The 17,359-nt window shown below is 39.0% G+C and overlaps 1 protein-coding gene across 1 annotated transcript in view; it reads right to left on the reverse strand.

The window, feature by feature from the left end:
- The window catches only part of HYDIN (HYDIN axonemal central pair apparatus protein), a 241,291-nt gene that overhangs the window by 192,948 nt on the left and 30,984 nt on the right, over nucleotides 1–17,359 (reverse strand). The window contains 2 exon segments of the mRNA XM_087827374.1: nucleotides 2,603–2,786; nucleotides 8,831–9,032. Of these exon segments, the coding sequence (XP_087683500.1) occupies nucleotides 2,603–2,786; nucleotides 8,831–9,032 (386 nt within the window).

Consider the following 17,359-nt stretch of genomic DNA (forward strand, 5'->3'; position numbering starts at 1 on the left):
CCAACTCTCTCATTCCAAACTACCAGAGCATTTATTTACTGTATCAGAAAACCAAAATCTCAACAGTGGAAAATACCCATAGTTCACATTTAGGTCAAGAAGCTAATAAAATGGCAGAATTTTCCCATCAAATACCTTCAAAAGTAATTTACAAGGTAAGGTTATATTATAGTCACAAGAACTGTATTTCTATAAAACTATCAGGATCTTTAAGTAGAAGGGGAAAAGAAGATTTAACATCAATAAATAATTCACTATAGCTGACACTGAGTTCTGCTGTTTTGACCAGAAGAACTTTATAAAATAAACACTAGGAAAGTTTCATGCCTTCATTTTCATTTTGCAAAAATTGTCAAGAATCAGCTAATAAATGCTATCACAGGAAGAAAACCTGAATAGTGTACAGAAAAAACAAAACCATTACAGATGCCATGAACACCACTGTACTTTAACTCTCCTTCCTGTTTCTGGTGACTTTTTTCCCTATAATATCAAAAAAATTAGCCTCATTTAAAAGATACCATTTCTGTGTGTCACTGTTCTAAAGAATGTTTTTCTTCCTAATGGTGAAAAGATACCTTGTGATAATGCCCAATTCAGCTTCCTATCTGGAATTCAAAAGCAATCATAATTCAATGCCTCACTTTAATACACATCTATCTCCATCAAGAAGCTTGAGCACGAGAAGAAAATCCAAGGTAACCCTAATCTTTCTCCTTCTGGATTGGACATGTGCAAGACTTCTCTGTGGGCCTCCCACCTCTTCCTGACACCAGTGCTCACTATCCCTGAGTCATCCACACTCAGAAGGACTTGAGAAACAGGACAGTATTCACCAGTGTGGATCTCTGGTACCAGCTGGGAAGGATCCTTGACTGTTCACACTCTGGACCTGACTGGCATCTCTGAGATTGCCAGGACTGTTTGCTCCTCCCTGTCTCCATCCATTTGCTGCTTGGATTGTAATGCCTTCCTAATCTTTTCAACATCTCTGGGCTTGACCTATTTTAACAGGTACCTATCTGTCCTGTCTTTCCAAGACTGTATGTTCATCTTGAGGTTTAACCCATCATATCTGAATACCCCTTTACTCGATTGAGCAGTGGAGTCATCTGATGTAAAAGAAGATTCAGCCCCAACCCTCTTCTCCAACCTATTTTCCTATGTGAACCCTTAACTTCAAACCACCTGATCCATCCATGGACCCTTGAATGAGCCATGTCATGCACATCACCAATTTTGATTCCAAAAGTCTTGTCCTATAAGAAAGACCCAGTTCAAGGCTCTGTTCTCCAGAAGGCTTCTCTAGCTTTTTAGTCTGATAATCACCTCAGCCTCTGAACTAGTATCCTGACTGTCTTCATTAGTGATTCCCATAGCAGGTCTCACAAAACAATAGTCCCATGGAAGGTTTCCAAAGGGAAGACCTCCTCTCGGAGATTACAATGCATATTATTATATTAAAAACTTTTAGATGTCTTACAATAAATTTCAAACAATACTCTACCCAGTTTGTCTGAAACTTAATTAGCCATGGAATCCCTTTTCTATGCAATATCCTTTAATAAATATTTGGAAGTGCAGACATAAGGAGAACAGGTCTACATAGTCAGGGGCGTTTCCCACAAGTGACCTTGTATTCTAATGCGTTCTTGTGCCGATGCCTTCTCTCCAGCAGATCTGAATGGTAACAATCCAGCAGCTCTAACTAGCTGTGGGCTTTCTCAACTCCGATTGCTGTCTTTACCCTCAGATCACTCTGTGCTTGCTAAGTGTGAGGTAATGCACAGTGCCTAGCACACGGTAAATATAGAAGACACTAGCTACTGTCATTTTGAGACAGTGGGACAGGGTGGTGAAAAGTTGGGTTTGTGGGATCAGACAGACCCTGTTCTAACCCTGGCTCTGCTTTCACTAGATAGACAGTAAGATCGAGGATTATGTCTGTTTTGTTCATCGATGTCTGGTACACACACACAGAGTGCCTGGTATAGAACATGCAGTCAGTAAGTATTTATTGAGTGAATTAAGGACAACGCAGTTTTCAACCAAGCCATTTTGCCCACCATGGGACATTTGGCAATATCCAGAGATAGTTTTGGTTGTAACAACTAGCATCTGGTGGGTAAAGATCAGGGTTGCTATAAAATATCCTACAATGTCCAGGACAATGATTATCTAGCCCCAAATGTCAATAATGCAGAGGCTGAGAAACCCTACACTAGAGTTAGGCTAATCAGAGATATATTTCTACTACTGACACAAACTGCTTGGCCTTGAGTAAGTTACCAAATTTCTCCAAATCTCAATTTCTTCCTTTGTGGATTAGGGGATTAACCATAACTGATAATATATATACAAATGAAATAAATTAGGTAATGCATACAAAGTGTTTAACAGGGATTGGTGCATAGAAAGTGTGACCTATAAATCTAACCTATGAGCACTCTTACCATCAGCCTTCACCCACTGCCTCATGATGATGAGGCTCTTCAGGCTATCAGAACTTGCTGTATCAATCCCAGAGTGAGTCCTCTCATCAAAACAAGCCCTGCACTCCGCTTATGTTCACTGTATGTTCAGATCGTATATATGTGCTCACCAGAGGCTCAATGGTGAAAATATTATTCAAGAAGAGCGAGCTGTCTGCCTGAATCAGCTTCCTCTGGTTCTTGAAGGTGCGGGAGAGGATGGACAGGCGCTCTCGGAGGGAAGGGTCAACGACGCACTCCTCAAGAAACTCATCGGTCTCATCTTTCTCCTCTCTGCTCAGGTCCTCGCAGACCCTGGAGGAAAGCGGGACACGTGAGGTTCACCTGGCACCCCCATGAAGACCGCCTGAAAGGGCTACCCCCTCTGGGCCACCCTCCCGGGAGTGATCTCACCCATTGCCCTGGGCTGGTCACTCCTTGCCCTGAGTGTGCAACATCTGTCTGAGTGACCTTGTACTTGAACTTCGCAAGAGCGTCAGTTTGCTCTTCAGTCATTTCCTTCAAGAAGTCCTCCAGGCCTTCCTGTCCTCCACTTGCTTACTCCTGAGCCCTCATGCAGATTTGGGCAATTATTTTCTTTTAGGTAATTGTGTTTTCCAGGTTTCTTTTTGAACACTTTACATCTACTCTACCTCTCACACTTCAAGGACAATTTTGTTTCTTTGAAACTTGCTTAGCTTTAATTCTTTCTTAGCTGTTAAGTTACCTAGAGAACAGAATCGAGAGCCAGAGAGGACTAGGTTTGGATACCAGTTCTACTCTCTATTCACTAGCTCTGTGACTTTGGGAGTTACCTAACTCCTCTATGCCTAGTGACTTTAAAACTAGGAGCTCCCCCATCATAAAGATGTGTTGAGGATTAAATGTGATCAAGGACCTGGTAGAGTTCTAGGGACAAAGCAGATACTCAATAAATACTAGTTTTCTCCCTGTGTCAACCACAGGCAATTACCAAGCTGTCAAGCTTATAAAATGCTCAAACTACATCTAAAGACACTTTTTCTCTCTCTTTTTAGCTCTTCATGTCTCTTGTAAAAGTCAGCAAAGCAGCCATCCCTACGCCTCTCCTCACTGCCCTCACTGCAGATGTGATCACAGTACTCCTGGTATCTGTTACCTCACCTGGATTTTTGGAAACTGAATTTTATCTCCTCCCAGGGCATATGGCCATTTCCTTAGCATTTTGCTGGTATCACCAATGATGAGAGACAAATTATCTAGCTCTCTCAGTGAGAGCCAGGGTCACTGAATTCCTATCTCAGCACCAACTGTTTTCTAAATGACTTCATGCAAACCACATGCTTAGCAATGTCAAATAGCTCTTTTTAATAACCTTAGTGTTCAGGTTCCTTTGGCTATAAAGCATAAAGATGTTAAAGAAATGGGTTCGGTGTGTTCTGGTTCCACAGGAAAAAAAAGCATTCTGTGCTTCTGTTTTACTGCTGTTTGGGAAGCAGTGTCCAAGGTAACAAGAGAAGCAGTCGTTCCATACTGCTGGGCAGAGCAGTGCAAATTAAAGAGAGCTCAGTCCATAGAAAGGAAACCATTAATTCCTGAGAGTGGAAGTTATAACACCTATCTTTAGAAATAAATCCTAAAGAAATAATCATGGATGTAAGTAAAATCACAGCTACGAAGATGTTCATCAACGTGCTAGCAATAATACAAAAGAATGTGGGTAAATTTTATGTAAGAGATTGAAGGATTGCTTAAACAAATAATGGGAATCATAAATATTACATTTATTTAGGGGGTTAATGGGAGTGGGGTGTGGGGATAAAATGCCTTGTTTGGACCAAGGATGGATGATAATGCTCTATGAACTGAGGAGTACGATTAACTCAACCCTTGAGCCAGAAAACAAAAGAAAACAGAGCAAAAATTCCCAAGTACTGCTCTTCTCCCATGCTGTTGGGACTCTTAAATTAGCAACAGCTGTATAATGCACAGGGCGTGGGTGCAAACCAGATGTCTCTCTCTTTACCCTCTGATGGAGAACTGGAGCCGTGGCTGAGAGACTAAAAAAGCAACATGCAACAACACCTTGAGCTGGGTTGACTCCAATGAGGGCCCCTGTATACCCCAGTCTACTGCTGGGCCATTTTTCCTGCTGATATCCATGGTCTCCTATCTCAGAGGTGGTTCTGCTTTATAGATGAGGGCACCTCTCATCAGAGAGCTTAACAACACATAAGCCTTCTCTCTCAGATAAACCATGGATTTCATCTATTTTCCAAATGGTTTAGTAGCCACCAATACCCATCACCTTCAGGCGTCAAGTACAGTACAGCCTATGGACTATAGTCAATGGGGAAGACTTGTGTCTTCGGTACAGCAGCACTGAACCAACAGTGCTTCCTCATCTTCAGGTGCTAGAGACCCTGCTCCTTTGCAGCACCCCCAAGAGATGGTAACTAGATGCTGAAGAGATTAAAAACTAAAAGCCATGGCCTTCACAGCTGGGAGAAATACTTCCATGTCTACACTTGGCATAGAAAGGCTCGGGTCATCCACCTTCAAATGGACCATGTGACCCTAGTCACGAAGCACTCTGTGATGACTGTTATAAACTGAGGACTAGAGGTCCTCTTCCTGTTTACCAAATACCACTCAAAATTAAATTGGGCCCAAAGCCCAATTAAAACTGATCTGTCTAGAGAAACACGTCTTCCTATTTCCAAATGTTGTGGAATAAATCCATGCTGACCATTCATGGGAGTCCACTGAAGATTCTAGGAGTTCCTGCACAAAGCAAATCTAGAATTAGAGCCAGCTGCTATTGAGACAATGGTCATGACCTGCACGGAGAGCCAGGCAACAGAAACCCTCAGAAGCCCACGCCAAGCCCCTGAGATAGTAAGGCAGGGCGAGAATGAGTGCGAGAGAATCGTGGGGATGTTTTACAGTCCCCCAGGACAAGGTGGAGGAAGTAAGGAGGCATGGATGCAACCCTTGCTTCTGAAGGGATTCATTTCTCTGCAAGTGCCAGAAAAATATCAAAAAGACAGAGAGACTCAAAAGGTAATTTTTTAAAGGCCCCTATATTTCATTCTGAAGGTTTAAATAAAAGTGTAAAAAAAACTTAAAGTCCAGAACTTCTTCCTAGGGGGAGTGACATCTTCTCTGTTAGAGTCTGGAGCCTGGGATTAGCCCAAGGTCCCAAATCTGGACGAGTGTCCTAAGGTTGGTACCAACATGCTGAGGTATATGGAGAGGAAGAAAGTTATCCTTCCTAGAATGAAAATGATAACTGCTAGGAATAGAGCTTCTTACTCTTGGGGAGGGCTAAAATTCCTCCACTGGGAGACCATCGAGATGTAGTAGCCAAGAAACCATGATGGCTGGAATAGGGTCTTGAGGGTATCAGTTAAAGCAATTAGCATTCTCAATGTGACCACTGAGCAACTTCCAGCTCCTGTAAGATGAATGCCTTAGGACAAGCTTTAAGCCATGTTATAGCTCAAAAGAAGTGGACAGACTCCTGAGTCTCACCCAAAAATCTCACTGAAATTTTAAACCATAGGCCCTTGGGGTGCTGCAAAGGGAAACTTTAGTCTCTCAAAGTATGCACGAGACCACTTAGAAGAGATCCTATTCTCTCTGCCCCAAGTTCAGGACCAAAGTCAATTTTCCTCTCTATGCTTTTAGCTACAGAGGCTGCTGAAAGAAGAAAAGGGATAGGTTGCTCACCATCAGGAGCAGGAGAGTCAAACATAAGAGGATTATTCCAGGGATACCTGCACTGGCCTTGTTGGGGAGCTCAGGAGAAGATTTACATCATTATTAAAGGTCTGACCGTTACTTCTCAGGGATGAACAAACCTTGGCCCACAAGCAAGCTACCAGAGGACATTCTGCTTTGTCTCCACTGATGTGTGGCTTGAAATACAACTTGAGGAAGTACAACTCAGAGGAGAAGGGGGCCCATATCCACAACAAGAGCACTGACACCTACAGGGGGGCAGCTATCCAGAGACAGGAACTAAATGGTCAGTAAAGGACAAACGTCTCTGTAACTGCCTTGCTTTTCAAGAGGACGGGCATCTCATGGCTAGTTAGTCCAGGACAAGAGTCCACGACTAATAAGTTGTGGCATGCTTGGGGATGTGTTAAGGGACAAGAGGGGGATAAGAGAGAAGAGAAAACCTGGTCAAATAAGATATTAGGCATAAATGGTTTATTTCTCCTCTAAATCATTTCCCCTTCTTGCCCCAGGCATCTGGCCCTAGAAGAGGGGGAGGGAGAGGGTAAAGGGCAGCACATTCCACACACTCTTCACTTAGACCCCCCAGCCCAGTTTGGAGAAACATGAGTCGTGTTGCTATGTGTCACCCAAAGTTAAAATGGAGGTATTTTTACTTAGCCATCTGAAGCCACTTTTCAAGTTCACTGTCTAAGGGAGGGGCATGATCCTAGAAAATAAAATTAGGCTTCTAATCATGGTTATGAAAATGTTAACCCATATTATACCCTTGCTATAAAAAAGTTGCTAGAGGAACTAATAGAAAGAACAAGAGATAAAGAAAGAAAGATAATACAAGAGCAAAGGGATAAGACTCAAGGATAATGTTAAGGAGATAAGGGCGTGAGCCCAGCAGGAGCGGCTCAGCCAGCTCGCGCTGTCCTGAGCACCAGAACGTTGCCTACTGGATTCCTGGTCAGGCCGCAGACCTGGGTTGAGGGTTCCATCCCCCGCAGGGCACACATGGAAGACAGCCTGTTGAAGTTTTTCTCTCGTGGGCCCATGTTTCTCTCTCTTCAATACTCTCTCTCTCCCTCCCTCCCTCCTTTCCTCTCTCTAGGCTTGTCCTCGGGTGAGGGTTAAAAAAGAAAACTTACCAAAAAAAAAAAAGAGAGAGATAAGGGTGGGAGTGTCAGGGTTGGTGGAAAGGGGTGTGGTTGAAATGATACACTCTACATTGTAACATCTGTGATAGCAGTTGGTTTGAATTTCTTGAGTTTCACTGTAGAAATTAACATCCTTAAATATTTTTTGGAAGCAGGCCTGGCATCAGTTATGCCCTATACATACAGTCAAACACGTAGGCATCGTGCACTTTAAAGCTGGCTTCCCCTCTGATAGTGTATATTCATTCGCCCCAAGAGACTATGCCTGTAGGACAAGCAGGATATTTAAACACTACGTTTATCACTGTTCCTTTGTTTGTACCTGTTCTTGCATCTTGTCTCTGAGCCTGCTTGGGCCACTCTGATTGTTGGTACACACATCAGCTGGGGAATCGGGACAAACGAAGCAACCAATGAGCAGTTTCCTCTCACCTTTTTCAACTACTGATATTTCTATACCATGGGGCAAGCGAAAGTTTTCAGGCAGGAAAGTCTTTTCTTACTTTTTAAAGATGACACAGTGGCAATCCAGTGATTAAAGCTCCCTGCCTGAATGATGAAGCTTCAGGCTCCACTGTCCTGTTATTGTCACAGCTCCTTCTGATTCAATTAGGGGCAGCACAGTGGGGGATTTCTGCCTGGTTTCCAAGGACCTAAGACTTTTATTTTTATCACATACTAAGTTGGTTTTAAACAAAGCTTTGAAGCTTCCCAGGGCTAATCTTTAATGAAATTGGAGAGGCAAATAAAAAGGCTGAATAAATCCCAATGAAAGCAGCAAAGGTGTTAATTCGGGGAGGATGGGAGGAGTTTAAAAGAGGCAAGGGTAGATTCAGTAAAAAGAAATACTCAAAATTTAACAGCGAAGAGATTAGTTAAAATAGTAGGCTTTCCATTTTATTAACTCCCTCTACTGCCTGAAGAATCATTTTAAAAAGCAGGAGATTAAAAATACTAATAAGGAATCGTTATTAGATTACATGTTAGCAGTTATTCAGCAATGCTACTGAAACTGGGAATATAAAAGCTGTTATATCTAAGCCCGTCTTTTTCTTCATTCTTCTGATTTTCTGGAAATACCTATTCACTGAAAAAAAAATTCTATATTGATCCCAACCCAAAAGAGATTATTTTTAGAAACCCTATGAAACCTCATCAGTCTGGTTAGGGCTATGAAATGAAACACAGATGTGTAGATTAGTTTTGAGGAAACAGTGAAGAATGATATATTTGGTCTTTAAAATCCAGTATTTTGGCTATGATAAATTATAACCAGGTTAAGATGAACTGAGAATGGACAATACTGTGTTCCACATAGCTCAACTCAAGTTCTTTCAATGAAAAAATGAGCATCGTACACTGGACCCAAGTTATAAAAATTTGACATTGTTGAGTTGGTTTAAAAGTTATCACGAAAGTCACTGATTTTTCATAACAACTGAGTTTTGTGTTCCCTCATATTACGGCATCTAGGTGATTTTTCTTACAAACCTGTATTTTTCTCTATATTCCTCCTCCTGAGTAGGAAATATCTTCCACTGGAAATGGGCAATGATGTTACTGCGGTTGTAAAGGGTTACAGTTCGCTGATTGGCCAGAGAAATGTAGGTTTTCTCAATGATCAAAGAATTCTTGTCCAGCCTTATATTCATGTCTATGGCAGCTCCATATAGAGACACAAACATTTTTTCACCTAGAAATTAACAAAGTAAACACACTTTGAGATTTATTCTAGAACGATACTACTAGGGCTGTTTTCCTCACAAGGTGAAGTTAGGGAATATTGCACAAGCATTACACATTTCATTCCTCCCCCCCATCAACCCAGAGGTCAGATACGATTAGAAAATAATTAAATTATGTTGGGTACAATTACAGAGAAGCGAACTATCTTGCTTGGTCACTGTAAAAAATACATAAAATATGAATTGTGGTGGTGGGGGCTACTAGGCTTTTTTTTCCTTTGTCATAGTTTTGAATCCTACGGTCCAACCATGAGGGCACCTGAGTTCTAGAATTATAACCATATGTTTCATCTCTATCTCAAGCATGAGCTGGATTTCTGATTCTTAAAGTAACTGTACCACATATATCTGGGAAGAGCTGCTCAGCAAGACAGGATCTAAGTCCAGTCAAAGGGGATCAGGAAGGAAAATTTAATAACTTCATTAATAAGAAACAGACTATTTAATAGAAGCCACATCCCTAAACAACAGCAATTAAAAGAAAACAAAAATGAAACACACACACACACGCTTCAAAAATAGAAAGGAAAAGCTATGTTTATATATAAAATACCATTTCATAACCATCAGATTAATATAAATCAAACAGTTTGACAATGCTGTTTTGGCAGTATGTTGTCAAGGATGTAGAAAAACAAGAATTTTCTTAGACTGCTGATAGAAATACATATTGGTACAACCACCTGATTAATCAATTTAGTATCTAGTAAAGCTCAAGATTAATTTGCCCTATAACTTAGCAATTGTACTTCTAGACATTTATCCTTAGGGACAATCTCCTACAGCTACACATACACAACTCACTGGAACACTGTTTGTAATAGCAAAAAACTAGGAACATCTAATATTCAGTAGGTGAATAGATAAATTATAGTATATTCACATGCTGGAGTATGTTGCATTAGTTAAAATGAATCAGAGCAAAATATATCTATATGTTTAAATCTTTAAAACATAATGTTGAATGAAAAGTCAAGTTAAGAAATGGTACATACAGCATGATACCATTTATATGACATAAATAAAACTACTCAAGATAATAGTGCATGTTGTTTATGGATAAGTAAATATGTTGGACTAGCACAAAAATGCACCCAATACAGCTCCTCTGAGGAATAAGATAAGAATATTAGATCAGGAAAGAGTAACGAGGTGACTTCAAATCTATAATCATTTCAGTTATCCATAAAATAAAAGATCTGAAAGAAATGTACATAGCAAAATGTTGAGATGTGTTCAGTATAATGGATGTTGATTATATGTCTGTGCTTTTGTGGTTATTTGAAATACAGGGGTGGGCAAAAGTAGGTTTACAGTTGTTCATATGGAAAAATATATAATACAAGAATAAATAATAATACAAGAATAACCTCTGTGTTTCGTGTACTCACAACTGTAAACCTACTTTTGCCCACCCAGTATTTCATTGTTGAAAAAATCAATCAATGGAAAGATACAAGGGTTTACTTATTTCACGCAGATCTAGGGGGTCAGGGAGACTAATGTCATCAACCTGAGTTGCTCACTGCAAAACTGCTCCTTCCCAGATATACAGCAAGAGTCACCATATTCTTTTCAAGAACCACCTAATATTCATTTTTTTCACCAGTATCTTCTAAAAATCATCAGATCCACAAAGTGAAGGAAACAATAACGCTTGTCTTATCCCCACTTGCTTCTTACACCCACTTTCACGAAGATAACCTTAGAAAGGGTCCCAGCCCCCAGCTCCATAGCCGAAGGATAGGGTGGAGGTTTTACGCCTATAAGAATAGACAAGGTTGCTGTGCCTCAGCATTTTCTGTGTCCTTGGAGTGCCTGTTCCCTCAATGGTTTCTTTTGGGTTTCTGGGGTTGAACACTGCAATTATTGTAGATGAGATTAGCCACCATCATTTATTCTGTCTTAGTAAAGATATATTTTGTAGAAGGTCTCATTACCTCTTGCCAGTTTTGCTACTATCAATCTAGTAAAAACAAATATGAACAAAACTAATTTTACCAAAAAATGTGAAGCCAGCTATATACACAATATATTTCATACTGTGGTTTCAGTACTTTCACACAGCAGAGGATAGTTTAAAAAATATATATGAGTGGAGCCCTAGATTCTCTAGGGCAGAGATTTTCAACCTTTGCCATCTCATGGCACATATAAACTAATTACTAAAATTCTGTGGCACAACAAAAAATATATTTGTTGCCGATCTGACAAAAAAATAGATATAATTTTGATTCATTCACATCAAACGGCTATTGTTGTGTTGGCTGTTGTCATTTTTTATTTGACAATCTAAGGGAAAAGAGGTCAGTGCCCTTGACTAAATAGTCAGGTATTGCATGTTTTAAAATTTTTTGAGGCACATTGGTTGAAAACCACTGTTTTAGGGAACTGACAAGTTGATGAGTGGGGTTTCTCACCTCTTGGTCACAGCAGGGTCAAATTCACCAGTCAAGTGAATTTTTGAAACAAGCTCCTTTGGAAGTGCCCTTTGAAGGGTTTGAGAAGCAAATTATGGGACTTGGCTGAGCTCACCCAGCACACCAGTGGCAATGCCAAAATCGGTATTTCTAATCTGCACGGAAGGCAGTGTAGGATTGTGGAAAGGGCACTGGTCTCAGATGGTGCCAAAGACCTGGGTTCAAGTTCCAGCTTTACCTAGATATGCAGTCATTGAATGTCTCTGGGCCTCAGTTTACTGATCTCTCCAATAAAGGGAATTAAAGAGAGGCCCTCTAATGTCCCTTTAAATACTATCACCTAATGACTTGAGAGTCTTCCTGTGTAATTTACGGAATTCTCATTCCACTTCCCTACACAATCCCTGACCACCTGTGTGTCCTAACTTCTGCTATTCCCTATCCTAGGCTATGAAATAAAAATCAAAGAAAAATAAAACTAGATCAAGGAATATTTCCATTGCCTCTAAGCCACGTTAAAACATTTCCTTCTTTTACAATAACTATGCTTTGTTAGGTTTTCTAATTACGACAGCACACATTTATAATATAATAATCGCATAACTGAAACAAAGTTCATGCAGTTAAGTCTGCATAAGATATACACTATTTAGCAGTTTCAACTGCAAGATAGCGTATCACTCTCAATTACTTACTATATTATACTTTGGTATTCCTTTATTGGCTTTAAGAAGGGAAAAAAAGAATTTCTTTATGGTTCACTAGAGCAAAATATATAATTGACCATAAAGCTGCCCTGTGAAGTACTAATATTATTATTGCTTTTACATTTAATAATATATCATCACACCTTTGGGAAAAAAGCCTACTTGCCAACTCCTGACTTGAAATATCTCCTCTTCAATAAGAGACACAGTACTTTTTAAAATGCCAAATAAGTGCATTAGTATATCCTGATTATGCTAGTGGTTAATGTGACCTCTAAGGTGACAGCAACCTTACCAGGCACTGACGAAAAACCACTGCTGTGCTCCTACTTCTAGTGCTCATTCAGAGTAACCAAAGGTTCAATAAGAATGTCTCTTCCTCAAGCCTGTTCTGAATACTAGTATTTCCTTGAACCCTTAGGCTCAAGTTTCTCAATACCCAGCTGAAAAATGCAAAACTTAAGCAATTAATCATTTGATTCTCTTTTAATAGTCAATTAATATCTTCAGGTCTCAGTTTTATTGAAAAGATAGAACTAGTTCATTCATTATGTTTTGTTTTGTTACCAGCGCAGTAGTCTTGAGTGATCATACTCTCAACCTTTTCCGGAGGGTTTGTCAAAGGTAGAAAGTTCCTTCAGTTCCTTCTCAGTTTTAGACAAATCATTGCTAGGGGAAAAGCGATTCCTGAACAAACTTGATTCCACTCTAGAAGGGCAAGCACAGCAAGAAAGGGGGAGGATCCCGGTTCAGGAAAATGTTAATGAATATCATATTAGATGTTGGTGAAATTTATACTCCATCTCCTTAATTGCTAGGCCACTGGTTCAAACTCTGGTTGTTGGAAAAGCAAAATCTCCTGGCTGCATTTAACCAAGAACATACCCGGTGGAGGACCAACAACTGAAGGGCATAAACACAACAGTTTTAGAAATGTGACTGAGTACTTCCCGCCGAGGGGAGCAAAGCCCCTCCTGGAACGCTGCCTGGGGAAGCAGGAAGAAAAGCCCACGCTAGCCTTCCATCCTCAAACCAGCTCATGCTTCAAACAGCTGCAGAAGGCTCAATCAGACGCTCCGGGGACGAGGCCAGCGACCACGGCTGCTTGGAAGAGCCGCATGATTAGTGTGTTTAGGCAGTCATTACGGTTTTCACTCATGAAAGGTTGGTTATAGGTCCTGGGCATTAATAACCCGTAATAAAGATGAAAGCATATTCTTATCAGCAGTTTGTTTCATGTAAGGAAAACTGCTACAAGACAGTTTACCTCTGTCTGCAATCTTTAGAAAATGACTTTTATTCATGAACCAAAGTTGACACCAGAACCTCAGGACATGGAAATCAACTTCGCCATAGATGACTAACTTTTAATATTCAAACATTCACTTTCTTGAGCACAGGACTATACATGTAAGTATGGTATCAATCAAATACTTACATAATCCCGATCGAGGGCCACTGGGAGAATGTAGCTGCATTTCAAAGTCAATGGATGAGGGAGTAAAGATGCAAAAGTAGTAATATGAGAGACTGGGGAGATGACCCACTATGGTGGAAAAGGCACTGCGCAGGAGTTGAGAGTCTGGGTTCGAACTGTCCCTCTGACTAGTTATGTGACCTTGTGCAAGTCACTTAATTTCTTAGGAAAATTGCTTGAAAAAGTTTACCAAAAATTATACAAGAAAAAAATAGAAAATCTCAGATCCATGTATACTGAGAAACTGAACAATTTTAAGAAAAACAAACTTTAGGTTCAGATAGCTTGAATAATGATTTTTTCAATCATTTAAGGAAGTTATAATCTTAAAGAAAAAAAACTTTTTCTGGAGAATAAAAAAAGAGAATAATTCCCAACTTGTTTTATGAGACCAATTGGTTTTTTAAGACCAAAGACAAGGGCATTACATGAAAAGAAAGTTACAGGCCAATCTTTTTTATGAATTTGGATGTCAAATTTTCAAACAAATTATCAGCAGATCTAATCCAGTGATTTACTAAAACAATAACATTTAAAACTTAGGTTTAACCCAGAATAGAGCAGGGATTTAGCATTTGAAAATCAATCACTGCATTAGAAGAGCAAAGGTGAAATAATATATAATAGTATCAATGTATACAGAAGTAATTGATGGAATTCAACATCCATTCAAGATGAAAAGAAACCTAGAAATAGAAAAAAGTTTTCTTAATCTGATAGAGAGTATCCACTAAAGATATACTAAATGGTGAAACCCTGAGCACTTCCCCTCTGAGATTGAGAACAAGAGAATGACATTGATTATCAGTATTTCCATTGAACACTGTACTGAAGGCCTAACCTGTGCAAGACATGATAAGAAATAAAAGGTATAAGCACTGAAGAAGAATTAAACTATCGTTTGCAGGTGACCTGGTTGTATGTATGCAAAATGCAAAATAGTCTACAGATAAACTATGCGCTAATAAGTTAATTTATCAAGGTCTATAGATAAAAGATCAACGTAAAAAAATTCAACTGTATTTTGATATACCCACAAAAATTTAGAAAATAGAATTTGAAAAAATACCACACTAGCCATAAAAGAAAAAGAATGATAAAGTCTACTTGATAAAAATTAAATTATTTTGCTAATGAAAAGACACTGTTAAGAAAATTAGGAACATCTACTATGAAAAAATATTAAATTAAAATCTGTACATCTTACTGTATCTAAATTATATATACCACAATAAAAATATACTTAAAAATCACACCAACATAAAAAAACCAATGAACATATGACTAAATCTAACCACAATGTTCAAACTTCTACCCAGAAAACTACTGATTAAGGAAAACCTAAATACATGGAGGAATAAACCATGTTTATAATACAGAGAGAATTATAAAGTAGTGGGAAAGAATGAACTATTCTATAAATAATGCTGAACAATGTGAAAAAGTCAGATTAGAGTCAGTTTTAAGTAGTAAATTAAACTGGAGATTGAAATAACTAAAATACGCAATAAAATATTTTTAAAAATAAGGATACCAAAGGGAAGTGAAGAACAGCAGGAAGTAGTGTAGTGCCAAGGCTGTCTTTTGCCCTAATGGCTTTTGTTAGCCCTTGAACTTCTGCTCCAACTATTGTTTTGTATTCCTAGGACAGGAGACAAAGTCCAGGGCCAGGCCAAAGCGGAAATGCTAAATTCAAAACTTACAAATCACAAAGGGTCGTAAGATATGATGGAGTTCAGGACACTCCCAAATATGGCACCTTGGCAGGTGCAGGAAGGATTTCTTGGAGAGTCCCCGGAAGCAGGTGGTAAGGCCCTCATTTGAGAGGTGACCCCCATACTTGGATGACAGGGGCATCCTTATCCACAGGGACAGAGGGACACTGAGGGGAATCTGAGCCAACAGGCCTCACTGCTTCCCCGTTTCCCACATGCAGCTCATACCCTTTCGTCCTATCAGGTTTTCCCACAGCTGACTGCTCTCCACAAGCCTCACGTAAAAACACAGGGTTAGCCACCCCTTCAGGCCTTCATTTCCTCACGAAGGCTCCCGTGTCACATAAGAATTACAGTCAATAAATCTGTATGCTTTTCTCTTGATAATCTGTCTTTTGTTACAGGGGCCCAGCCAAAACCCTAGAAGGGTTTAGAAGAAAGATAATTTCCCTCCTCTACAGATGCCATGGTTAAAAATCATCAGAAACAATAAACAGCAAATGAAATAAATAAGCAGATTTAATATGTTTGAATTATCAGATACATAAATAACTATGTTTAATATAGTAAAATATTTTATATTAAATATTTAATATTTAATTTAAATATAATTAATATATTTATAAATATATAATTATATATAATTAATATAAATATAATGTCAAATATATTAATTTTTTTTTAAAAAGGAAAACTTGAAAAATAAGAGTAGAGAGCACTCTGATTTAACAAGGACAAAATAATATTTCAGAAATGAAAATAATTATAATTGAAAAATTGAAACTCAGCAGATGAGAGAGACTTCACTGAAGAGTAAATTACTGAATGGATAAGATGTATGCAGAGACGTCTACAGAGACAAACAAGAAACATACAAGGGCGGTTAAAAGAAATAAGTAATAGAGTAATAACAGATTCCATAATAAAATAAAGAGTAACTAATTGAAATTTCAGAACAGGATAACAGAATGGGGAAGAGCCAATAATCCATTCGGAAGGAAAAAGAAACATGGTGCCTACCTCACACATATACAAAAATGAAATCAAAGATCAGTCATTAACCTAAACATAGATACTAAAACTAATACCCTTCTAAAAGTAAACATAGGGGAATATGTTCATGATCTTGGAGAAGGCAAAGATTTCTTAGCAAGAAGGCAAAAAGCATTAATCCTAAAAGAAAAAAGCTGATAATGTGGGTTTCATCAAAATGAAAATTTTCTGCTCATTAAGAAATATCATTAAGGAAATGGAAAGGCAAGCTACAGACTTGAAAGAAAATATTAACAATACATATATCTGACAAATGACTAGTACTCAGAATATGCAGTTATAAAGTACTCTTACAAATTAATAATAAAAGATATATGAATGGCTAGTAAGCACATGAAAGGGGCTCGATATCATTAATCATTAGAGAAATAAAAATTAAAGCCACTAGAAGACATCACTTTACACACTGGTATACCTGAAGTGAACAATACACCACCATGTGTGGGCAAGGATGTGAAGCAACTGGAACTCTCACGCTTTGTTGGTGGGAGTGTAAAATGGCACAGCTACTTTGGAAAAATCATTGTCCCTGATGTGTTATAAGCTGTGTTTTTAACCTTCCACTGTTGGATTATGTGGACCAACTCCTTCCTTTGCTTAAGCTAGTTCAGGTTAAGTTTCTCTTGCTAGCAGCCAGTGAATTATGGCCAACACTAAAAGATAAGAAATAGAGATTGTGCCACTGGTTATATGCTGTTGTTACATTGGGCAATGTAGAGTCAGAACCACCTAACCATGTGTCCTTATACAGTGGCTTGAATTGTCCTGCTCAGCTATGCATCCACAAAGCCAGCAGCTCTGCACTGTGACCTCAGTGTCATTTGTTGCTCTTTCCCTGGCTGTACACTTCTGTTTTCTCCCTACAATGCCCTTCTGATTCAGACAATCTGAATCACTCAGTGT

The sequence above is a fragment of the Miniopterus natalensis genome, chromosome 18 (assembly GCF_054644295.1).
Source record: "Miniopterus natalensis isolate mMinNat1 chromosome 18, mMinNat1.hap1, whole genome shotgun sequence".
Classification (NCBI taxonomy): domain Eukaryota; kingdom Metazoa; phylum Chordata; class Mammalia; order Chiroptera; family Miniopteridae; genus Miniopterus; species Miniopterus natalensis.